The sequence below is a fragment of the Vulpes vulpes genome, chromosome 2, assembly GCF_048418805.1.
Source record: "Vulpes vulpes isolate BD-2025 chromosome 2, VulVul3, whole genome shotgun sequence".
In the NCBI taxonomy this organism is placed as follows: domain Eukaryota; kingdom Metazoa; phylum Chordata; class Mammalia; order Carnivora; family Canidae; genus Vulpes; species Vulpes vulpes.
In genome coordinates, this window is record NC_132781.1 from 100,141,174 (window position 1) to 100,161,522 (window position 20,349).

The 20,349-nt window shown below is 43.7% G+C and overlaps 1 protein-coding gene across 41 annotated transcripts in view; it reads left to right on the forward strand.

Moving 5' to 3' along the window:
• Positions 1-20,349, forward strand: part of KIAA1217 (KIAA1217 ortholog) — a 730,776-nt gene that overhangs the window by 672,447 nt on the left and 37,980 nt on the right. For 31 of the 41 annotated variants that reach the window (XM_072749379.1, XM_072749392.1, XM_072749378.1 and 28 more), the window contains 3 exons: positions 11,861-11,965; positions 12,476-12,525; positions 18,343-18,509. In XM_072749379.1, the coding sequence (XP_072605480.1) occupies positions 11,861-11,965; positions 12,476-12,525; positions 18,343-18,509 (322 nt within the window). The remainder of the gene's footprint in view (positions 1-11,860; positions 11,966-12,475; positions 12,526-18,342; positions 18,510-20,349) is intronic. The other 10 variants (XM_026013621.2, XM_026013625.2, XM_026013623.2 and 7 more) reach the window with 1 other exon arrangement.

Below are 20,349 nucleotides of genomic sequence, written 5' to 3' on the forward strand. Positions count from 1 at the left end.
TAGCTAGTATATTAGCACAATTATGCAGCAATGGGGAAAGAAAGAACATTTTTGAAGGTTTTATTTCTGAAAAATGAATGTGAGTACTGTGTCAAAGAGAAATTTTTAAAAACAAGAGCTCCTAAAACAGTTATTGAAGCACAAAATTACAGCCCATTGCTTGTGCCTATACCGTGCTGTTACCTTAGATACATTTAATTTGTGTATTTGAAGAGTTTAGCCCCTAAAAGTCTACCTTCGTGAGGGCAGAGTCCTATAAAGTGCCAAACCAAATTCTGTCACCATTTCATAATATTAAACAGCAAATAAATCTTGAGAGTGCTTTTTCTACGAAACTCTCAAGTGAAACTTTGCATCTAAGATGTTAAGCTACAAAAACACAGGGGGAGGACTGAAAAATCTGTAGCGATGCTTTCTTTTGGGCTCTGCTGGATTCAGGGGCTGTTCAGAAGAAATAGCCCGAATAGCTGCAGGATGTTTGAAATCAGAAAGAAAAATTCTTTCTTTCCCATCAGTACTTAGGAAACCTCCAGTGGTAGCTCTTTCTTTCTTTCTTTCTTTCTTTCTTTCTTTCTTTCTTTCTTTCTTTCTTTCTCTCCCTCTTTCTTTCTTTCTTTCTTTCTTTCTCTCCCTCTTTCTTTCTTTCTTTCTTTCTTTCTTTCTTTCTTTCTTCTTTCTTTCTTAAAAACATGATTTTATAACCTCTCTATTGACTTGAAAATGAAGAGTTAAAGATGAAGTAATTTCATCGTGGTCCTTGTATTTAGTTGTATGTCTGATCTAAAGCATTTGGCTTCTCTTTTCTTACAAAGATGTTTCCACAAAGCATCCAGTGATGACAAATTATATATAGAAGATCTGGGGGAAAAAATCATGTAGGTAGTAGAACCTAAGTGACGGTTTGGCTCTCCTCCCAAGATAGCCATGGATTTGGGGGGTAGAGGAGCAGATCATAGCCACTTGACTTTCAAGATAGCAATTCTCATACCTGAACTTTTAGGAAGAAAATGATCTCAAGTGAGAAGGTGGCTTTATCCACATGACTTCCCTTCAGCCGGGACCCCAAGAGAATGGTCCATGTAGCTATGGGGGAGTGCCGTGGGCAGGGGACAGTATGTGACAGATGACTCAGTATCTGAGGCTCTGTCTTCCCTAGGTTATAAAATTTCTTCATTAAACAGCTTCGTTATTTCTATTCATGGCACATAAAACAGCCCTTAAGAATTGTAAAAATCTAGGACATTTATGTTTTGCAACTTTCTATTTATAGCTTGGATCCTATAATGTAAAATATCGAAATTCAAGACTGCTTGTTGCAAAGTGACTGGTAGCTCCCTTCCCAAATGTGTGACAGATCCCTCCTTGTGTAAGATTTTTCAAGACGTGGTAAGCTTGAACTGAGATCGTATTTTTACACCATTCTACACTTACAATAGCTAAATTCCAAAAAATGAGTCAAGAACCCACTGGGGAGTAAATTCTTGCCTTGCCTAGGCACCTGTATTTGGAGGAAGAAAAGCCATAGGCGATCCCATTGTGATTTCTAAGAATTCCCCAGATTGAGAGATGCAGAGGTCCCTGTCCTGGGCACTTGGAAGAGGAAGGAAGCTTCTGTGTATGGGGGAGGGGAGAGGCCTGCATGCTAACTGGTAGTTTGTGTCTGTTGTTAATCATTTCCCATCACTTTCTTATTTGAGGATTATGTGTTATTGCGTTGGTAGCTTTGAGGGGTGGGATGCATCACTTGATTGAACAATCAGTTGAGTGAAAGTTTAAATTCAGATTATATTGTTGAAAGACGTTCACGGTGACTGGCAGACCTATACTTTATCCTAAAATTAATGATTATTTTTTTCCTTTTTCTGAATGCATAGTCAAAAGTAAGCCACATCAGAGACCTCCTAAGTGGATAAACTTGGGCTCTTTCTAGAACAAAGTTTCTTAACTTCTGCACTTATTGCTATTTTGGGCTGGATAATTTGTGTTTGCCGGGCAGAGGGGCTCTCTGCTTTGAAGGATGCTTAGTGGTGTCTCCAGCTTCTACCCCACCAGATGCCTGGAGCAAACTCTGCCCAACCCTGCCCTAGCCATGACAATCAAAATGTCTCCAGACATTGTCAAATGTACCCCCTGCGGGGGGAGGGGGAGGGGGAGGGGGGTGGATACAAAATGCCTCTGTTTGAGAAACACCACTCTAAAGGAACGTTGGACTTTTTCTACTTAATGAAGTAGAGAAATGAAAGAGTACCCCACTCGAATAGTGTCAGTTGTGACATTCATAAAATGTGGATCTTAACAATCATTACCCCAATTCTGCCCTTCACCTCTTGGTAAAGCAACTTCATTATTGTGAGAACTTGCGGTTATTACCTCTGATTCAATCATCTGAGATCAACCATTAATTGAGAGGCAGCAATGTGCAGTGTTTATGAACGTCAAGTCCAAAGCCAGACTGCCTGGGTTCAATTCCCAGTTCTAACACTTGGTAGCAGCTGAGACCTTTGACAAGTTCCTGCATCTCTCTCTCAGTTTGCTTATCTGTAAAATAGGTATTATAATAATAACACCTACCTCATGGGAGAGAACAACTCGTTGTGATTAAGTGCCAAGTGTTCCATATGGTGAGCACTTGAGCGTTCCTACTTTGCACAAAGCACTCTACTCCATGCTACTAAACAGAGATCCATACGGAGAGATGGCTAGGACAAGGATTGTGCTTAAAGAAGCAAGGAGACAAATTGTCAAGTATAGCACCAGGAAGAACGTGGAACAGGTGGGGGGTGTGGAGAGAATAAAACTAAGTGTGAACAGAGACCAGAATTAGCTGGGTTTAAAGATCCAAATTAGAATGTTTAGATTATCAGAGCTACTTTAAAAGCCATTTCAGGAGAGCAGTTAGAATTGCATCTCTTCTTGGGACCAGGAGCAAAAAAGACAAGCCAGGATTAGGGCATCTTTTTAAAGGCACCTGAGCTGTAGGATTGATGGCAAAGATACCTAGCCAGGTAGAGCTGATGGTGTTAGGTCATCTGTTTTGATGCCTAACTGTGCCTGACTGGTTCACCTCTTGTCTGAATTGCTTTACCATGTCACTCTAATTATGGATCAATAAATGTTTATTGAGCCCCTCTTAAATGCTGAGCTGTGAACTGGATGCTTTACGGCACACAAAGAAACATAGCTGTGGTCCCCACGCACAAGGATATAAACTGGGAAGACAGTCATAAAACATTAACAGCATGAGTCAAACATATATGCAATCCCACGGTTGAGCACAGGAAGCTTCTGAGATGCAGACTAAAAACTATTTCATAGGAACAACCACAAGAGTAGGATTTCATTCAGGGGTGATGCCCAGAGATGCTCTTCTTGTCACCTGAGAGTGACACCGTCTCCTAGAGAAGCTGAGAGCAGGGAGGATGCCATGCCAGGTCACTAAGAAGGAAAAGTGTCTCTCCCTGAGGCTGGAGCTCCAGGGGTGGGGGGGATCTGTCCTCCACATCTCCACGTCCAGCTAGAAAGTCAGGACACGTATTTCTTGAAGACAATGAAGAACAATGATACCACTAATAATATGCTGTAGGTTAAAGAGGCTTCCGTGGGCCAGCTGGCAATCTAACCACCATTTATTCCAAGTTCTAAACAATGAAAGTACAAGTAAACTTTTCAGTGACAAGACCGTCATAATTTGGGGACTGCTTATACATAATTAATTCAAAAGAAACGATACAGATAGTAATTGCTATGAATTCAGAAAAAAAAAAAAAAGCACTTTTCCCAAACTTGTGCTGGTCTGGGAGCTTTCATGAGAATGCCGGGATGGACTGCAGTTGAAGGGATATACACAATGAAATAAAGAGATACCATTTGGAAAGACAGACTGATCTTTATCCTCTAAATTTGCTCTATTTCTGCCATTAAGGTACTATAGAAATGGCATCCAGATATGATGTCTCAGAAGTCAAATCAGTGCCAATAAATTGAATTATCCCTTCATGCACAGGAATATAACTTCACGGTTAAGTAATGTTTGCTTGTCATTCCTCAGGCTGCCGGATTCAGGCAAGAGCTGACTGGTAAACATGATACTTAACCAACTGACAAATTTATGAAGATAGCTCTGCTCTTACACAAGGGATATCCTATCAAAAATACCAGTGGAATGGATGTCACAAGGTCTGTGTTACTTTAAGCAAACCAATTTCTCAAAAGGGAAAGCCATCATCTGTCACTAATTAGATGAAATTAAAATGCACCCCTGTATCTCCTTTGAATATTCACGAGGTGCTGTCAGTCAGATGCCTTAGGTCTGAAACCAGAGGCAAAGCCAGAGTAACCTAAATACTGTGTGATTCAGATAATCCCCTTTCAAAGAGAAGAGGAATAAACGTTTGGAGACAGGTTCGGCCTCCTTAAACTATGGCGAAAGCAGCTGAATGTAGAGTCAGTGTGGCTGTGACCCAGCCTGAAGATGGGGGTCCTCTCAGTAGCCCGATGGCCCCAGGAGCTGGATAATCCTGAGTCCTCAGGATGTCCAGGCCACATTTTAGCTTCTCTTGTGACCGGTTGTCCTTCTGTCTGGTGGAGATCATGGAGACTTTACACTTGTCTTTACTTGAATTTTTGGAGTTTATTTTTAATGAATGAAGTGTTGCAAAAATCACCAGACCTAAGCATTATTCAAACTTGCAAAAATTGCAGGTCTTAAAAAGACTGTATTGTCCACTACATTCATGTATGGCCAACTGACATAACTAATAAATGCTTCCTCTCCCTCTCTGTCCATCTTCAGAGTTGAAGGGGTCTTAGAGACCGCTGTGCTAATTGCTGACTTTACAGGAGAAACAGACAGGAGATTTCCCAAAGGCCCAGTGTCTGGAGCTTCTCCAGCCAAATGATGTTATCACTATCAAACTGTTTCAATATTTTTTTGTCTTTGTAATAAAAACAGTATGTCCCTAACTCCTCCAATAAACACAAATAGCTAAGAAGACAAAATACAAAAAGACACAAGGGAGGCCAACTATAAGAAATATCTTCCTTCTTTTTCCTGAGTCATTATCTTTTGAGTTCATGCCAAGATTTTACAGATCAAAAGCAGGTGGGAGTGGAGAGCATATTTGCATAGCTCCCAAAGGACCACTCAAGAGACCATCTCTCCATCACCTCCAACACCATCTCTTGTTGGAAGGTAAATTACAGGCCCCCAGTCAGGTAGCTGGAACATGAATGAACGGGCTATTTATACTGGTTTGTACCTGTACAAAATCCAAGATGTCACTTCCAGGGCATGAATATGAAAAATTACCCCCAGGGAAGAGAAAGAAAATGCAAAGTAAGTGATTTCATAAACCAGGGTGTAGGCTCGTCCTGGGGAGTGAAGGTTCTCATCTGGGAAATGGAGTGCCTCTCCCCAGTGGTGAGTCACTATGTGAGGCAGCTCAGAGCCATGCAGGGAGCTCTAGATGTGGGGGTTTGCAGGTGAACCAGTGAGTGCCCTTCAGAGAGCCCCCACCTTGCTAAACCTCCACGCCCTTTGCTGTAGCAGGAGGATGATAGTGTGACCTCTCAATGGTTCTGTGCAACTTAAATGAACATGGGTATAAACAGGAAAGTGAACTGGAAAGTTCTATAAATAAGAGGAAGGAGTAGTGGCTCCTTTCTGCAGGGCCAGTGGATCTGGCCATTTGGATCTGAGAGACTGTGTGTCCTCATGCCTGGCTTTGGACTGTATTCTGGTTCCAGCCAGAACAGCCTGCCCATAAAGCAGGTTGTGAATTAGATTAAAGACTACCTGGAGAACTCCCAGGCGCATTTGCTGTGCTGGGCAAGAATGCAGTTGGCACATGGGCAAGGGATGATTGTGCTCCAGGGGAACTGGGTGCGGCCGAGCTTAGCCCGACATGCTGGGCCCGACCTGCTGGGCTTGCCACGCCCTCTTTTATTTTATTTATTTATTTTTTGCTTGTCAAAATCACTAAACCAGAATGGAATGAAAACTGTGGGGCCTGAATAAGTTTCTTCCAACCAGAAAATTCTGTAATTCTAGACTTTTAAGTCTGGCAGCATTTCAGACACAGTACTCTTGGAGTACTGGGCATAAGAAAACTGGCACCTCTGTTTAACGAGAGGTGGAAGCTTTTGAAGGCCCTGTTTCCTCCGCTTGCTGAGAGTTCATTCAGCCTTTTATGTAACCTGTCCCAAGCTCCTTGTTCACTGGTTTCCTGCCTTTGAACTTGTTTGGCCTTTCCTACCTCTGGGACTTTGCACTTGCTCTTTCTCTGCCTCCTGCACAGTGCTCATGCTCAGTAGCAATCACTGAAGTCGCTGGCAATCAGATGTCACCTGGGTGCTTTCGGGTAAACGGCATCAATTGCAAGCTAATCTGTGAAAAACTATATAATTCAGGGAATACCATCATTCCCACAGCATTCTTTCCCCACATCTCATCATGAACTTTCATTTTCTTTGCCTCAGTGAATTTATGAAGGAAGATTAGAAATAGTTTCCCTCCCCCTAGATCCTTGTAAATGGGGCTCTATTTTTGCCTGTTTCTTCATTGGCATCATTAGACATGTATATCTTCATGGCCACAAGTAAAATCCAGAGCATTCCAGGTGAAGGCCTTTGCTTTGGTCTTTGTTTCTTTCTTGACTTGGGGGAAAGCTGGACTCTCAGATCTAGACAGTGAAACCATACTGAGTAAGAATTGAAGGTCAGAGTATGTCTGTGAAGAAGAGCTGAGGATCTGTAACGGCCAACTTTTGAAAGGGTTGCCTAAGCAGATGTGGAAGCTATAAGAGATAATGAACTGAAATGTGTCAGACAGGAGGCCAGATTCCCATGCTGAAGTCATCCAAGGACATATGAATATCCGAGATGCCAGTAGGGCATTTACAGATGAGGAAGCCCAGAGTTTAGAAGCATGACAATGTTGAAAGGTCGGACAGAACAATGGATTGAAGCAGTAATAGGAAACACAGAACATACCCAGTCTTCCTTCCCCATGAGCAGAAGACAGGAGGAGAGATAAGCAGCCTTCAAGGTCAGTGTTATTTATACACAACAGTTCTTCGTGACCCTCTGTATCTAGTTTTCTCCTACGGACAAGAAAAATTGCCAGACATGGTTACATACGATGGTACAACAATGAACTAAATGTGTACCAAACACTGCAGCGCATTGCAATTACTGCCAACGTTATCACTATCTCCTCAATAAATCTAGACATTTCAATGAGAAGTTAAATTTATTGGGAGTTTTTGGAGGAAGGTTTCTAGTTCTTTCACCAATAGGTTAACATCGGGCAGAAATAGAAAGTTTGCTGCTCAGAGTCCTATTTGAAGCTTTACCACAAATTCAGATCATTGGAATTCCAGTGTTCAGTTGAACTCCTCTGAAAACAGTGACTTTAATTACTTTGGTTTCCACCCCCCCACCCCCATACCAGAGAATCAGGGCATGAGCAAACAAGGGCATAGCCTCGCTTTAAGCCTATTCACTATTCAATTCTGGAAAATGCACTGCCAAGATTAAAGGGTTTTAGTTCACTTAGATTTCTCCCAGAAACCAAAAAAAAAAAAAAAAAAAAAAGAGAGGGGGGGGGGGAACTTTGAGAAAGGAATGATGATACTTTCTTCACTGCTGTGTCCACAACAGCTTGTTCTGTGCCTAGCACATGCTCTATAACGTTGATTGATGGCTTGTTGTTTATGAGTTTCTGGGGAGAGAGAGATGACAAGGAATGAGCAGGAACTGAACAAAAAAATAATCACAAAATATCCGCACTAGAAATGAATTGATGTGCACTCCCCACCCCGTTAGCACTCTGGAAGGCCAGCCCCCGTTACTGTCCTTGTGCCTGACCATCCTGCACCAGTGGGTTTCTGCATTGATAACTGGTTCAGAAGGTGAGTGCCCTGACTGGGGCTGATCACATCAGCTTGGCTGACCGGTTTCCCTCAGCTCCCTGACACTTCTTTTGGTACTTAAAAACATATCCTTAGGGTTTCATTATAGAAGAATTATCAGTCTCCTAGTTGGCTTGTTTTTTAATAGCCATTCATTTACTTCAATATACAATGATAAGGACTTAATTCAGGTTTAATGAGGCTTCAGTCAGCACAAAGACAAGTCCCTAAGTCAAATGTTGAAGGTGAAAACTTTTGAAGTCAAAAGTAGGATAAATGGGGTTATTGGCTAAAAATAGGCCCCCAAATGCAGACACTTTTCCCTCCTTGTACTCTGAAGACTGAGAGCAGACCATGCAGTCTGAGCTTTGCCTCAGCATGGTGGACTCGGGCTTGCAAGGAAAGCTGGTTGTAGCAGAGGGAATTTAAATCCTGGAATCAGCACTTTGCCTGGGTTGAACTTGAATTTTTTTTTTTATTAATATTATGCTTGGGCCCCAAGAAGATGCATTCAGCCAGACTGACTTATGGCACTAAATGACTAGTTAACCATTACATACTAATCACATAAATATGGTTTATGCAATGATACAAAATGGTTTATGAAATCACTTTTAAACCATCTTTTCAACAGTAATTATACCAGTTCTGTAATTCCTTAAGCCAAGCAATATTGGCAAGAATTGGCTTCAGCACCTTTAATATTCTGATGGTTATCATGCAGAGTTGCCACTGCAGTAAAATGACAGGGTCGTATTTAATTTCTCATCTTCCAGTGCATTTCTCTTTTTTCCTTTTCACATTAAAACATACTTCATAACATTTCATCATGGGAGAAGGCTGCATAAGTTTCCAGTTGCTGTAATTTAGTTAAACCATAAAATTGTTTCCAGATTACCAACCATGAAATGGAAAGACAATCTTATTTATGAATTTATAAATCAGATAATCTCCCTCAAATGAATCCTGAAACCAGAAACACTTTGATGATTAAATAGGAGGGAAAAAGTTTTCTCATTACCATGTGTCAAAAGAATTGTATTTTTGTAAAGTGGTTTTGGCCAAGGCAGTGGAACACGTGCATGCGGCGCCTTGGTCACGTGAGGCCCCACTGTTCCTGGACAATGGCAGAGAATTGCTCCTCCTCAGCCATCAGGCTCAAGTCTTCTAAACTCTCAAGGCTCTGACAGATCATGTCTCCTTCTTGGTGGCCACACCAATGACATAGCCCATAGGAGGCCACTCTAGGAGCGTTCACAATCGTCCTCAGAGATGGAGAGCCAAGTATGTGTGTACAGGACCGAGTAGAGAGCTTTGCTCCAAAGCATCCAAACTCTTATCCCAGGCAGTTCTGTGATTATGTCCACATCGTGTCTGATGGGTAAGGAAGAGTAGAGTGCTATGTGGGTGTTATCTTTCTCTGCATCCTAAAACCTGTCTGGGGGAAGCCCAGTGAGAAGCCAAGTACCCATTGAGCCAAGGAAAAGGCCAAAGGCATGTATGAAGCCCTGTGGAAGCCTGTGTGGAGAGGACCCAACCAGTGCTGTGACATCCTGCACTTATTACATGGTGATGAGGCCACTGAAGGGCAGTGTTCTGAACCTGGAATGTTTCAGGTGCTTTGCTTGGTTTTTAATGCTGCCGCCCTCCTTTGTTAAATCAGGTAATGAAAGCTGTTGACCGGAGAGAGTCTTCAGAAAGAACACTGATTAAACCCTAATCAGAGCCTATGTTGGAATCCCTTCTGTCATTTCCGCCCATCAGATTCTCATTTAATCTCTGCAGTCATTGCCTTACCTATTTCTCAACATTGCTCTCATCTGTATCTGGATCGGTGATCACTGTGCCTTCCTATCTACCCTCTAGCTTCACAGACTCCTTTAAGCCACTTCCTAACCAAAGCTGCCACTTAAAGAAGGAAGGGAGGAAGGATTCCTTTGCATTTGCCTAGGATTGAGTAAGAGCAGTGAACTAGTACCATGTCAAGGAGGTCTGAACGCACTTCCACTCAGAGTCATGCGCTTGACTCCAGCATTACTATGGGAAGGATGGGGGGCACTAGACAACTTTCTTCGGGTGCTCAGCACATCTGCTGGGTGTCATTCATTTCCCAAAAAACCATTTGTCTAAGTTTATGTCCCTCACATGGCAAGTGGCATGATCACCCACCACCATCTTTTCTTTGCCCCTTGGGTCTGATAAACTTGGGATTTCTACTGGATGTTTACTAACCTGATTTCCTGATTGGGATTTCGTACTAAGTTCTCTGTTTGGCACATGCACTGTCTTATGGCAGAGAGGAGGCCAAAAGCCCAGGTAAGACTTAAAATGCTTGGCAGCTCAGAAGTTAAGCCTTCATTACTCTGCCTGGAAACAACTGGAAAGTCACTCCATGGAATCTCTATGTGTGATTTCTTCTCTCCACACCAGTAGGACAAAGAAATCATACTATTAACTCTCCAGTTGGGTATTTTTTCCTTACTGTGTTTACAACCAGTAACTATTCAGCCTGCATGACTTCCATCCAAGAAATTCAGTATTGTGACAGAACCATCCATTTTAAAATAAAGAAAATGCCTGGAATTCTGAAGCCAGAAACTTGTAATTGTGAAATTAAGCTCAGTGTTTCATAGAGCACTAAGGGTTATACTCCCAAGGCAAAAACACAAGGCCAAAAGATTGTGTATGGACAAAATTACCCTTGAAAATCCTCTTGATTGTACAGACTTACAGATACATCATCAGTCATTTAGTCCAACTTAACCAGTTATTTTTTTTTCTAGTGAAGGAATAGTCCACCGTGATTTTCCCCCTGGATACCAGATAAAGAAGTTGGCTTGTGTTTAAAAGCCACGGTGTATGAATATGAATATATTGTTTGTAGTACAGGAATCACCATTGCTAACACTACCAGGGGCACATGGGGTATAGACCCACAGCGAGAAGTGGGGTCACTTCTCTGTCTCAAGCTGACACCTATGACCCCTGTGGATGGGGTACGTTGGCAGCTGAGGTACCTGCACTATTCAAACCGTTCACAGCTCTGTCCCTTGTATTGCTTGAAACTACCACATGTGTATAATCGAATTCACATGCAGCGACCTCTGCACTGCCCGTTCATCCTTAGTGGGGAGAGGTCACTTTGTTGTGGTAATGTTTTTATCATGTGGTGAAAATAATGGTAATACTGTGAAATTGGCTATTGTCCAGGGTATAGAAATGTGAACCTATTTCAAAAGCCAGACTATTTGTGATGTAACAGCAGCGAGCCCTGAAGAGAGAGGCACAGTATCTGTGCATGGTGCATCACTGAGAGGATTTTTCATTTGTGTCTTAAGATGGTCAAATTGTCAGGGATGTTTGTCTTCCTGCTTGATTCTGTAGAAGTCCCCAGGTTAAGGTTCCTATGACAGCCAGACATTGATTCCAATCATATTTTTTCTTAAGAGACATTCATTTGCGTTGCTCTTGGGCTATGAAACAATTATTACTCCACACTCCACAAACATCTCCATCACTGACACTGAAACCAGGCAACGGCCTCCCAGCTGATGAGTACCACTTGGAAGTCTGTGCCACCAGGCCACAGCTGGCCTAGGACACCACTGACACCAGAGACAAAATTGCGAATGCAGGGCAGAAAGTCGCAAGAACACTCCGGGCAAACAATTATTTCAGAAGGAGGCACTTCTCAGTTTTCCGGGAGGCCTGTGCTCACTCATCTTTCTGGTGTTTTTTCAGTGAGATCATTGGGTTAATATTAAACTCTAATCATCGAATCTGGAACTCAGCAGGGATCTGCAGGCTTTTCACATTCCCCGGAGCCAGGATGGGGTGAACTTTGGCAGCCAACTAGGTGGTACATTTTATAACCCTCAGGTGATCATTCACCTAGACAAACCAGTCTGAAAGTCAATATAGCTTTAACAAACAATTCTCTTGTTTTACAGAGAGAGGATGCAAGCCATGGAGAAACAGATTGCCAGTTTAACTGGCCTGGTTCAGTCTGCGCTTTTTAAAGGGCCCATTACAAGTAATAGCAAAGATGCATCTAGGTAAAAAGAAGAAAGCAAACCAATGAAAATAATTCAATCTGTTTCTCTTTAATCATTAAGATAATTCATTCATTGAAATTCGTTTTCTTGTAATCATTTCAAGGCTGAAAATATTACCATCTCTATGAATCATGGTTTGTTTGTTTGTTTTTCCTTCTTGTAATTCTTGGCCGAAGGTCACACTTTGGCCCAAGAAGGGGAAATGGGCTTCCCAGTGCATGTGGCTTCATGGACCACTGCGCAGTGCCTGCAAGCGCCATCCACTTGTCTCCACGTCCACCTCATCTGAAAGTCATGAGCGCTGCTCAGCTGCATTCCACCAGCAGTGTCAGATGCACACCTGGGAAGCCTCTTCCATCCCGGCCAATAGTGATGCTGATGCTAAAATACCCTCATTGCTTGATACCATCACTAGCTGCTGCTAATTGCTTCGAATAGTGAATGGAAGGGGGAAAAAAAAAGGAGGCATTTTGAAAACTGTATAGCTGACTCTCTTTTTCTTTTATTCAGCGAGAAAATGATGAAAACCACAGCCAGTAAGAGCCACACGGATAGTGCAGGTAAGTGTTCTTTGGAGCCTCCAAGGGCTGCCTTTGATTAGCTTTGGCTGGTTTCAGAGCATTTAATCTTCCTCTAGGACACCTAATTGGTGTGATTTCAGAGGCTTTCTGGATAACCCCACCACACTGTCCCTGCTTAATGCTGAAACTCCAGATTAGTCATTAATTAATTTGGAGGGGGGTGTGTGGGGCCTAAACGCTTCTTGTCCTCTCCTCTCCATTCAGCCTTTATTCATTCATTCACTCTTCTTTCATTTATTCCTGTATATGGCCCTACATCCAAAAAATATATATGTGTCTGTCACTGGGCAGGGACAATGGGCATCATTTGGATAAGGCTGCCTCCCTGGAATTCTTAAGCCTGTGGGGAAAACAGATACAGAACAAGTAATTATGAGCACAGGGTGAATGTTTAACCAACAGATCTAGCCTAGACCAAGACATTGCCCTGAGGAAGTAACACAGGCTGAGGCACAAAGGATGAATGGGACTTAGGTGAGTGAGGAGAGAGGAGAGCCACTGGGGAGAGGGGGAGGATTATGCAAATGCTGTGGTAAGGAATTTAGATAGTATTCTAAGTGCAAAGTGAAGCCACTGGAAGGTTTTACAGTGAGGAAGGACCTCAGCTCAACTACAGAATGGGAATGGACCAGAAGGGTGCCAGTGGTCAGGGTGGAAGAGAAGGTATGCTCGTACCAGGGCCAGCTTTTTAAATGCTGGCATCCCCCAGAAGAAACCCCAATTATATTCCCAGTGGAGTTCACCAATATCCAGATATATTTGATGTCTATCTTATACCGCAAGCTCAAGGCGGGCCTCCTCTCAAGAATAGGAGATCTTCCCTTGTATTGGATTAGAAATCAAAATCATTACCAGGGACATGTTCAAGCTACTGAATTACACAGGAAGCATGTGGCCAGTTGGTGTAACCCCTAATTTGGGGAAGCCACAGAGTGTTGGGCAGCATGGTAGAGTGGATAAGGCTTGGGACTACAGTTGAGACATCTGCTAGACCTGGTTCTGCCCTAGCTAAGTTCAGGCAGTTCAGCTTTAAAACCATCAAGGCTGGGCGTCCAGCATTTCCAATCCTCATGGGATTTGTTGGCTTTCTTAGAAATTAATCAGTGACCTTGGCGGCAGCTAGAGAATTATTTCGCAGAAATTGCTAAACTTGTCTTCAGGCTAGCTGCCAGTTTGTTTGGAAGACATTGATTCATTCATTTATTTTCTCATCTATTATGAACTCAAGAGGGAAAAAGGAATCTATTTGAACTCAGAAAAACAGACAGTGGAATGGCGGTCAGCAGGGGCGGAAGGTTGGGAGAAATCGGGAGGGTGTTGGGTCAAAACTACCAACTTCCAATTACAAGATGAACAAGTTTTGGGGAAATCTAATGTACCGCATTGTGATTATAGGGAACAATTCCTAACTATATACTTAGAAGTTGCCAAGAGAGTAGGTCTTAAATGTTCTCACCACAAAAAGGAAATGGCAATTATGGGACATATGATGGATGTGTGAGCTAACACTATGGTAATAATCATATTGTAATATGTAAGTATATCAAATCAATACATAGTGCATCTGAAAGTTACACAGTGTTCTGCGTCAATTATGTGTCAGTGAAGCTGAGGAGAACAGAGAATGTCTACTGAGAACAACCTTCCATGCCTCTGGGTTCTATTCTAGGAAATAAGTACCTGATACCATTGTTCTAATCAAGATGCTCAGGCTCTTTTATACTCTCCTTTTATTCCTTTTCACTTTTGCTGACATCATCATCATCATCATCATCATCACGGGAAACAATTTAATGTGTGTTTCCCATGGACCAGGCACTGTCCTGAGTGCTTTCCATGCCCAAACTCATTAGCTCCCCATGCATCTTCAGAGGATGGATCCCATTGTTATTCCCATGTTCCCAATGAGAAGACTAAACACGTGTCCGCACATCCAACACACACCCGCATGGTCCACCCACCTGTCATTTTAGCTCATTCTTTGGTGTTGAGGTGCCCTCGTCTCTTTAAAGATATGTAGGCTGTTTCATCTCTTTGGTGTGAAAAAATTTGTAAGTGTCTCTATTGGGGCGAGGAGAAAGAAGCAGGTGTAATATCCTTGGGATGCAGTTGCCAGGGTGGAATCAGTAAGTCCAGAGGGATGAACATGGGTAGCACTGGCAACAGATCAGTTTTCTCCTCCGTGAGGCTGAGCCAGTTCACGGTGGCACCGGCAACTGCACATGCATTGTTGCCTGCATCTCTGCGGAGTTTGGTCTCTCTCATTCTCTTGTGTCAAGGCTAGATGTGGTCCACAGGGCTTCGGTTGCCATAGCAGCCTTGTACAGTGCACAAAATGTATTAATTCTTCCAGAATCCTAGGAAGTAAGCTACAAGACAAAAAATGTCATCCTTCTGTAGACAAGCACACGGAATTATAGAGAAGTCAGGGAGCTCTTTTGGCCAAGGGTGAATAAAAAAGGGAAAACCAGATTTCCTGTTGCTTTAGGAAGATTGGGTTTATGGCAGCTGTAAGAGAACAGAGGAAACCTTTCATTTTGAAGACATATCATGCATCTTCTGTTGTATATTATATCATTTTGCACGCATAATCCCGTAAGGAAGATGTTAGCCACACCGCTACAGGAGGCACAGCCAGTCCTGCCAGTTCCCAAGCCTGTGTTCTTTCTATCCTGACAGGATACATTAAATTCACATCAAATTTGCATTAATAAGATTCCTATTACAATGTACTTGACCTAAGGCAGATCTGGTAGGAGAGAGGGGGAAGGGCGAAGTGCAGAGAAGGGAGTGAGGTTGTGCAGACTTGTCTGGGAGTGTTGGGAGCAGAATGCGAGCACCTCCCATGTGGGTGTGGAGAGTACATCCCAGGCCCAGTGCCCCTCGTCTGAAGGGGAACTCATTTGACACTCAGGGTTCCCACCCACCAAATCCAGCTCCATCCATAGATTCTGGGGCCCCTGCCTCTAGGTCTCAGGCTATTGCTGCCAGCCTCGGCTTTTCCACTTGCTGACCCTCCAAGGGGAGGAGGGGAGCCTGGCAGAGGCTGCCCCTGCCCACTCTGCCCAGAGAAATAATAGTCACAGTTAGCCAGAGTGGGGGTTCTCTGTGTGCCAGACATTGGGATAAGCAGTTCACATGTGTTTGTTCCATTATCCTACACAATAGCCCATTTACCCACTTTACAAATAAGGAAACTGAGAAAGATGTCACCTTACCTACCCGAGGTCACAAAACTAGGAAGTGGGTACTGAGAACAATTTCCAGGATTCTCATTTAAATAATTGAGTGGATAATACTGCCACTGGTTAAAATTAGACCTACAGGGACAGAAAGAAGTTTAGGGAAGATGAAGAGAAATAATGAATTTGACCTGCTTGCAGAAGAGCCCTGGAGCGATGCAAAGGTATTGGTATGTGCTTCCTAGAGGAGAGGAGAAGCTTCCTAGGAAAACATACCAGGATTTAAAGGATTGACTGAGGAAAAAGGAAGTGAGTGATAAAGCCCAGCATCACACCAAAGAGGTGTCATGTCAGCCCAGCATCTGTTGGGTGGACACCTGACCACTGGCCATCTTAGAAAGAGCCATCCAATGAATCATGGAGTTAGAAATTAGATTTAGTGGATTAGGTTATAGGTGAAGAAATTTTACAAGTCAGTGTAGATTCTATAAAAACATTTGGTGGCAAAGGATACTTTCTACAACCGATGATCAGCATTCAACTCTAATAGATGGTGTGTCAACTCTGGCCCCTCCTCCATGCGGGAGACGAGTAGGGTGCTCTGGTGCCCTCACTGTGTTAGGGAGGAGAGGGGATGTAGAAGGAATGAATGTGTGCCTTCCTTTGGCTGAAGAATAGCAGAACAGTTCTTTAATACCAAATGGGAGGTAGCCAGTTACTAGCTAGCACTGTGTCGTTTTCATTGGAGAAATACCTTGATGGTATCATTTGCCGTGCACGTGATGTATGGTGTCAGTGCGTGTTTGCACGTGCATGTGTGTATACATGTATGTGTGTTGGCGTGCACATGTGCCTATGCTTGTGGGCGTGGAGTGACTCTAAAGTAACCAGACTGAATGTAAAAAAACTTCTAATTCATTATGATCACCCTCAGAATACTCGACTTTGAAGATGCTTGTTAATTCTGACACGCTGGTGTTATCGGAAATGTCACTAGATGTTCTTTTTACTGAAGACCTTCATAGTTGGAGAATGTTCTTTGGAACAGTTGCAGAGATGGCAAATCTTGCTCTGCGGGGGATGATTTCAATTTGACCAAAAGTTGGTCATCACCGTGACTGGTGATGATAGGAATGGCCTGCTAGCTTGTACAAATAACAAACAGCTCTTTGTCTGTCCAACTGGGATTCCTTTGGAAATCCTTAAAATGCTTTTGGTTCTGCCCTCCTGACTTCCCCAAGGGGGCCATCAGAGGGCTGGGAAGCTGGTTCTGGAGGGTGAGGAACTTGGTGTGCCATCAGCTCTCATTGACATTGCGGAGGGCAAGCAGAAGGACAGCTGTGAGCACTCCCTCGCTCACTGGCATGCCATCTAGCCATCTAGCCCCTGGCAGCCGCTCCACCAAGGCTCGCAGGGCTGTATGTGCAAGGAAGGATTCCCCTGGTTTGCTGAGCCCAGATGGAAGGAGAGGCCACTGTGCTGTATCCTCTTCAGAGTATGCAAAGCAGCAACAGGGTTTGGGCCTGGAAGGCCTGCCCAGCCTACTGCAAACCTTCCAATTTGTCCTTTACAGAAAAGAGAGTTAACCAGAAGAGGGTGTGTGTGTGCGTGCATATGTGGTGTGAACTCAGTCTACTCTGGAGGCCTCTTCCGGAGAACTGCATTGTCCTATAAAAACAATAGCACTTCCTTTTGATTCCTGTACCTTGCTGATCCTGTAAGTGCGACTTGGGATCCTTTTGGAAGCATTTTCCGAAGCACACTTGGTCAAATCAGGCCCTTCCCAGATGGACTTAAAAATCCATGTGGCTTAAGTTGGACCCAAGGAGCACAAGTATGTGGCAGCTAGAAAACTAATTAGGAAGAGTCTTTTTCTGCTACCTTTTTTGATTCCTCTCCTAGAGAATTTTTGAACAATGCCTGATTTTTCTCACTAAAGGAAATGTGAGCAGAAGTCCTACTTCTTTGGATCTGCAAACCTGAAGGGATTCATGAGAGTACCCTGTTCTTATTACTTGCCCCTTGGTGACTGGGTGAATCTGCCCAGAACTAAGTGCATGTTCTCAGGATACATTTGCCTGCAGGAAGTAGTCATCTAAGCACCCTGTGTTAGATCCCAGAATTCTAAAAAATATTTATCTATTATAAAATTATAGATATTCACTATGCAGATTTAAAAATAAAAAAAGTGGTAATAAAAAAATTTAAGAACTCAGGGTGCCTGGATGGCTCAGTCAGTTGGGTAACTGATCCTTGATTGATTCTTGATCTCAGCTCAGGTCCCGACCTCATAGTCATGAGTTCAAGCCCTGCATTGGGCTCCACATCCAGAGTAGAGCCTACTGAAAAAAAAAATTGTACATACTGCTCTGCGATCTGCCTTCTAGAATGTGACATATACAGACTACAAACTATAACTTTGCATGAATGTTCCATAATTTAGACCCAGTTTCTTTGTTTGTTTGTTTGTTTATTGCCATTTAGAGGACCAACATAATTTAAAATTTTTTTCATACTGAAGGAGTTACCAGTAATCTGTATTGGGATGGGACTCAGAGCCTTGACTTTCCTTTCTGGGATGCTTCTTAGGTTTTTGGCTCCTCTTTTTTCCTAGGAACGCTCCATGTTTCTGGAGGGAAGACTCTCAGTGCTCTGGAGTCCTCCGGGCCACCCAGCCAGCCCCTGCCTGCCAGCACCTCGGCCATCCACATGAGCCTGCTCGACATGAGGCGGAATGTGGCTGAACTCAGGCTCCAGCTCCAGCAGATGCGACAGCTCCAGGTACCGACCAAATTTTGTGTGGACGATGTCCTCTGTCTTCGTTCCCCAAAGTCAGTTTTCTCCTCCCTGATCACCTCTGACATCCCTAGCCCCTCAGCACCTTCCCGGCGCTCTCTCTACGCTTTGTTCCCAAGAGCTAATTGAAGACCTGAAGAGTAGCCCCATAAATGCATGGTTTTCTCTCTCACACACATAAAATTGGTCTGGAGCCTCCCACTGCAACTTGAGTCAATCTATAACCACTTCTTGAAGCTAGGCATGCTTTTACACATGAAAAAACCATTAAACATCTGTTTTTTGGAGGAGAGCTGGGAAGAGCAAAGCCTGTGGAGCATTCTAATAGCCAGTTAAGACTTCCTGCTTACAGTGTTTCGGCTCCTTGCCCCTCCTCAGTGAGAAGGCGCAGAGGTGTGACAGGCTGCACGCTGTTTTTGCAAGGAACCAGCATGTATTTAGAAATGTGAGTTTAGACTAGAAGATGAATTCATAAGGCAAAGAAGTCATAGTGGAAGATTTGTTGAGAAACACATCTGCATTTTATTTGGATAGGGTGTCCCATAATGGTTTCCTTACCTTTGTCCATTGTTCAGGAATCTATGAACTATGTAGGATTTGAAGGGGGTGGGGGATGACCCTTTGTGTCACTAATCTTGGTGAATTTGTCCCATCAATCCGATGAAGCACACAAATGTATTGTGTGGTTCTGAGTATAAGGAGTTGGGGTTGGGCATTTCTTTGAGATGGCTTTATGAGACCTTTATGAGATGCTTCCTGTGTCAGCCTCAGGCCCCCCTACCTTGATGGGAGGTTGATCATCGAGGATGTAGTGCTGGTTTAGACTACCCCCAGGCATCTTCCCTGACTTCAGGAAGCTTATAATCTAAACAGCGAGGCATCTTCAGCTCTCTCATCTGAGCTGGTGCCACAGCTTCTCTCTCCTTTCAGCTCACTTGTGGCCTGAGCCCTACATTTGTCACCACCTCATTAAAGCTGAGATGGTGATTTCCTCTCACCCTCCACGTACAAGCAGAACAAACAGAAAGGCAGCAGCTTGAGAGCCCTGACCTGGGGCCTCCACCGTGCATCATGAGCACTATCAGGACAGACCACATTGCTCTGTGTTCAGGTCCCCAGAGGCTACTGTGTCTCCCAGGCCACATCCCAGATCTTTTAGACAGCCCACGCAGAGCCATCTTGGGGCTCTTCTGAATCATCACCTACCACCTTTTCCCCACCTTTCACCTTTCCTTCTCCTTGGTTTGCAGTTTCAAAGACACCGTTGCGGTGAAGGGGAGTGTACGGGTTGGGCTGAGGGTGTGTGCCGGGGTGACAAAGTCCAGTGTCCGTGGGGTCCGGGCAGTAACTTAACAAGTGAAGTGGAGGTGGGGCAGTGATGAGTTGGCGTTTCCTCAAAGATGGTCACCACTCTCGGCTCCAGCCACTTCTCAACCTGACACAATTCAAGGCTAGTGGTGTTTGGGAAATAGAGGTTTTATGTGACATTTTTATATTCATTCTAAAAAAGGTTGGAAAGTAATTAAAAACCAGTCATTTAGTACTCAGCAGGCCAAATGACAAATGTGCAGGCCAGGGATGGGTCTGTCCCATGGCAGGTTCTTCCGTGGGAGTTTTGGAGGGGACGCCCCTTCTGCCATGGCTCCTGCCTTCTAATGCCACCTGCTGGCTATGTGGAAATGATCACTCCTCACTGGACCCTCCCAAGAAAAAAATTCCTAAATATCATTTGTGCCCTTTCCCAAGTGAGCATTTGTTGGTATGGGGAAGGGGTGGAGTTGCTTTAGCCTGAGCACCGTGCTTCCTCTGAAGTGTGGCACATTTC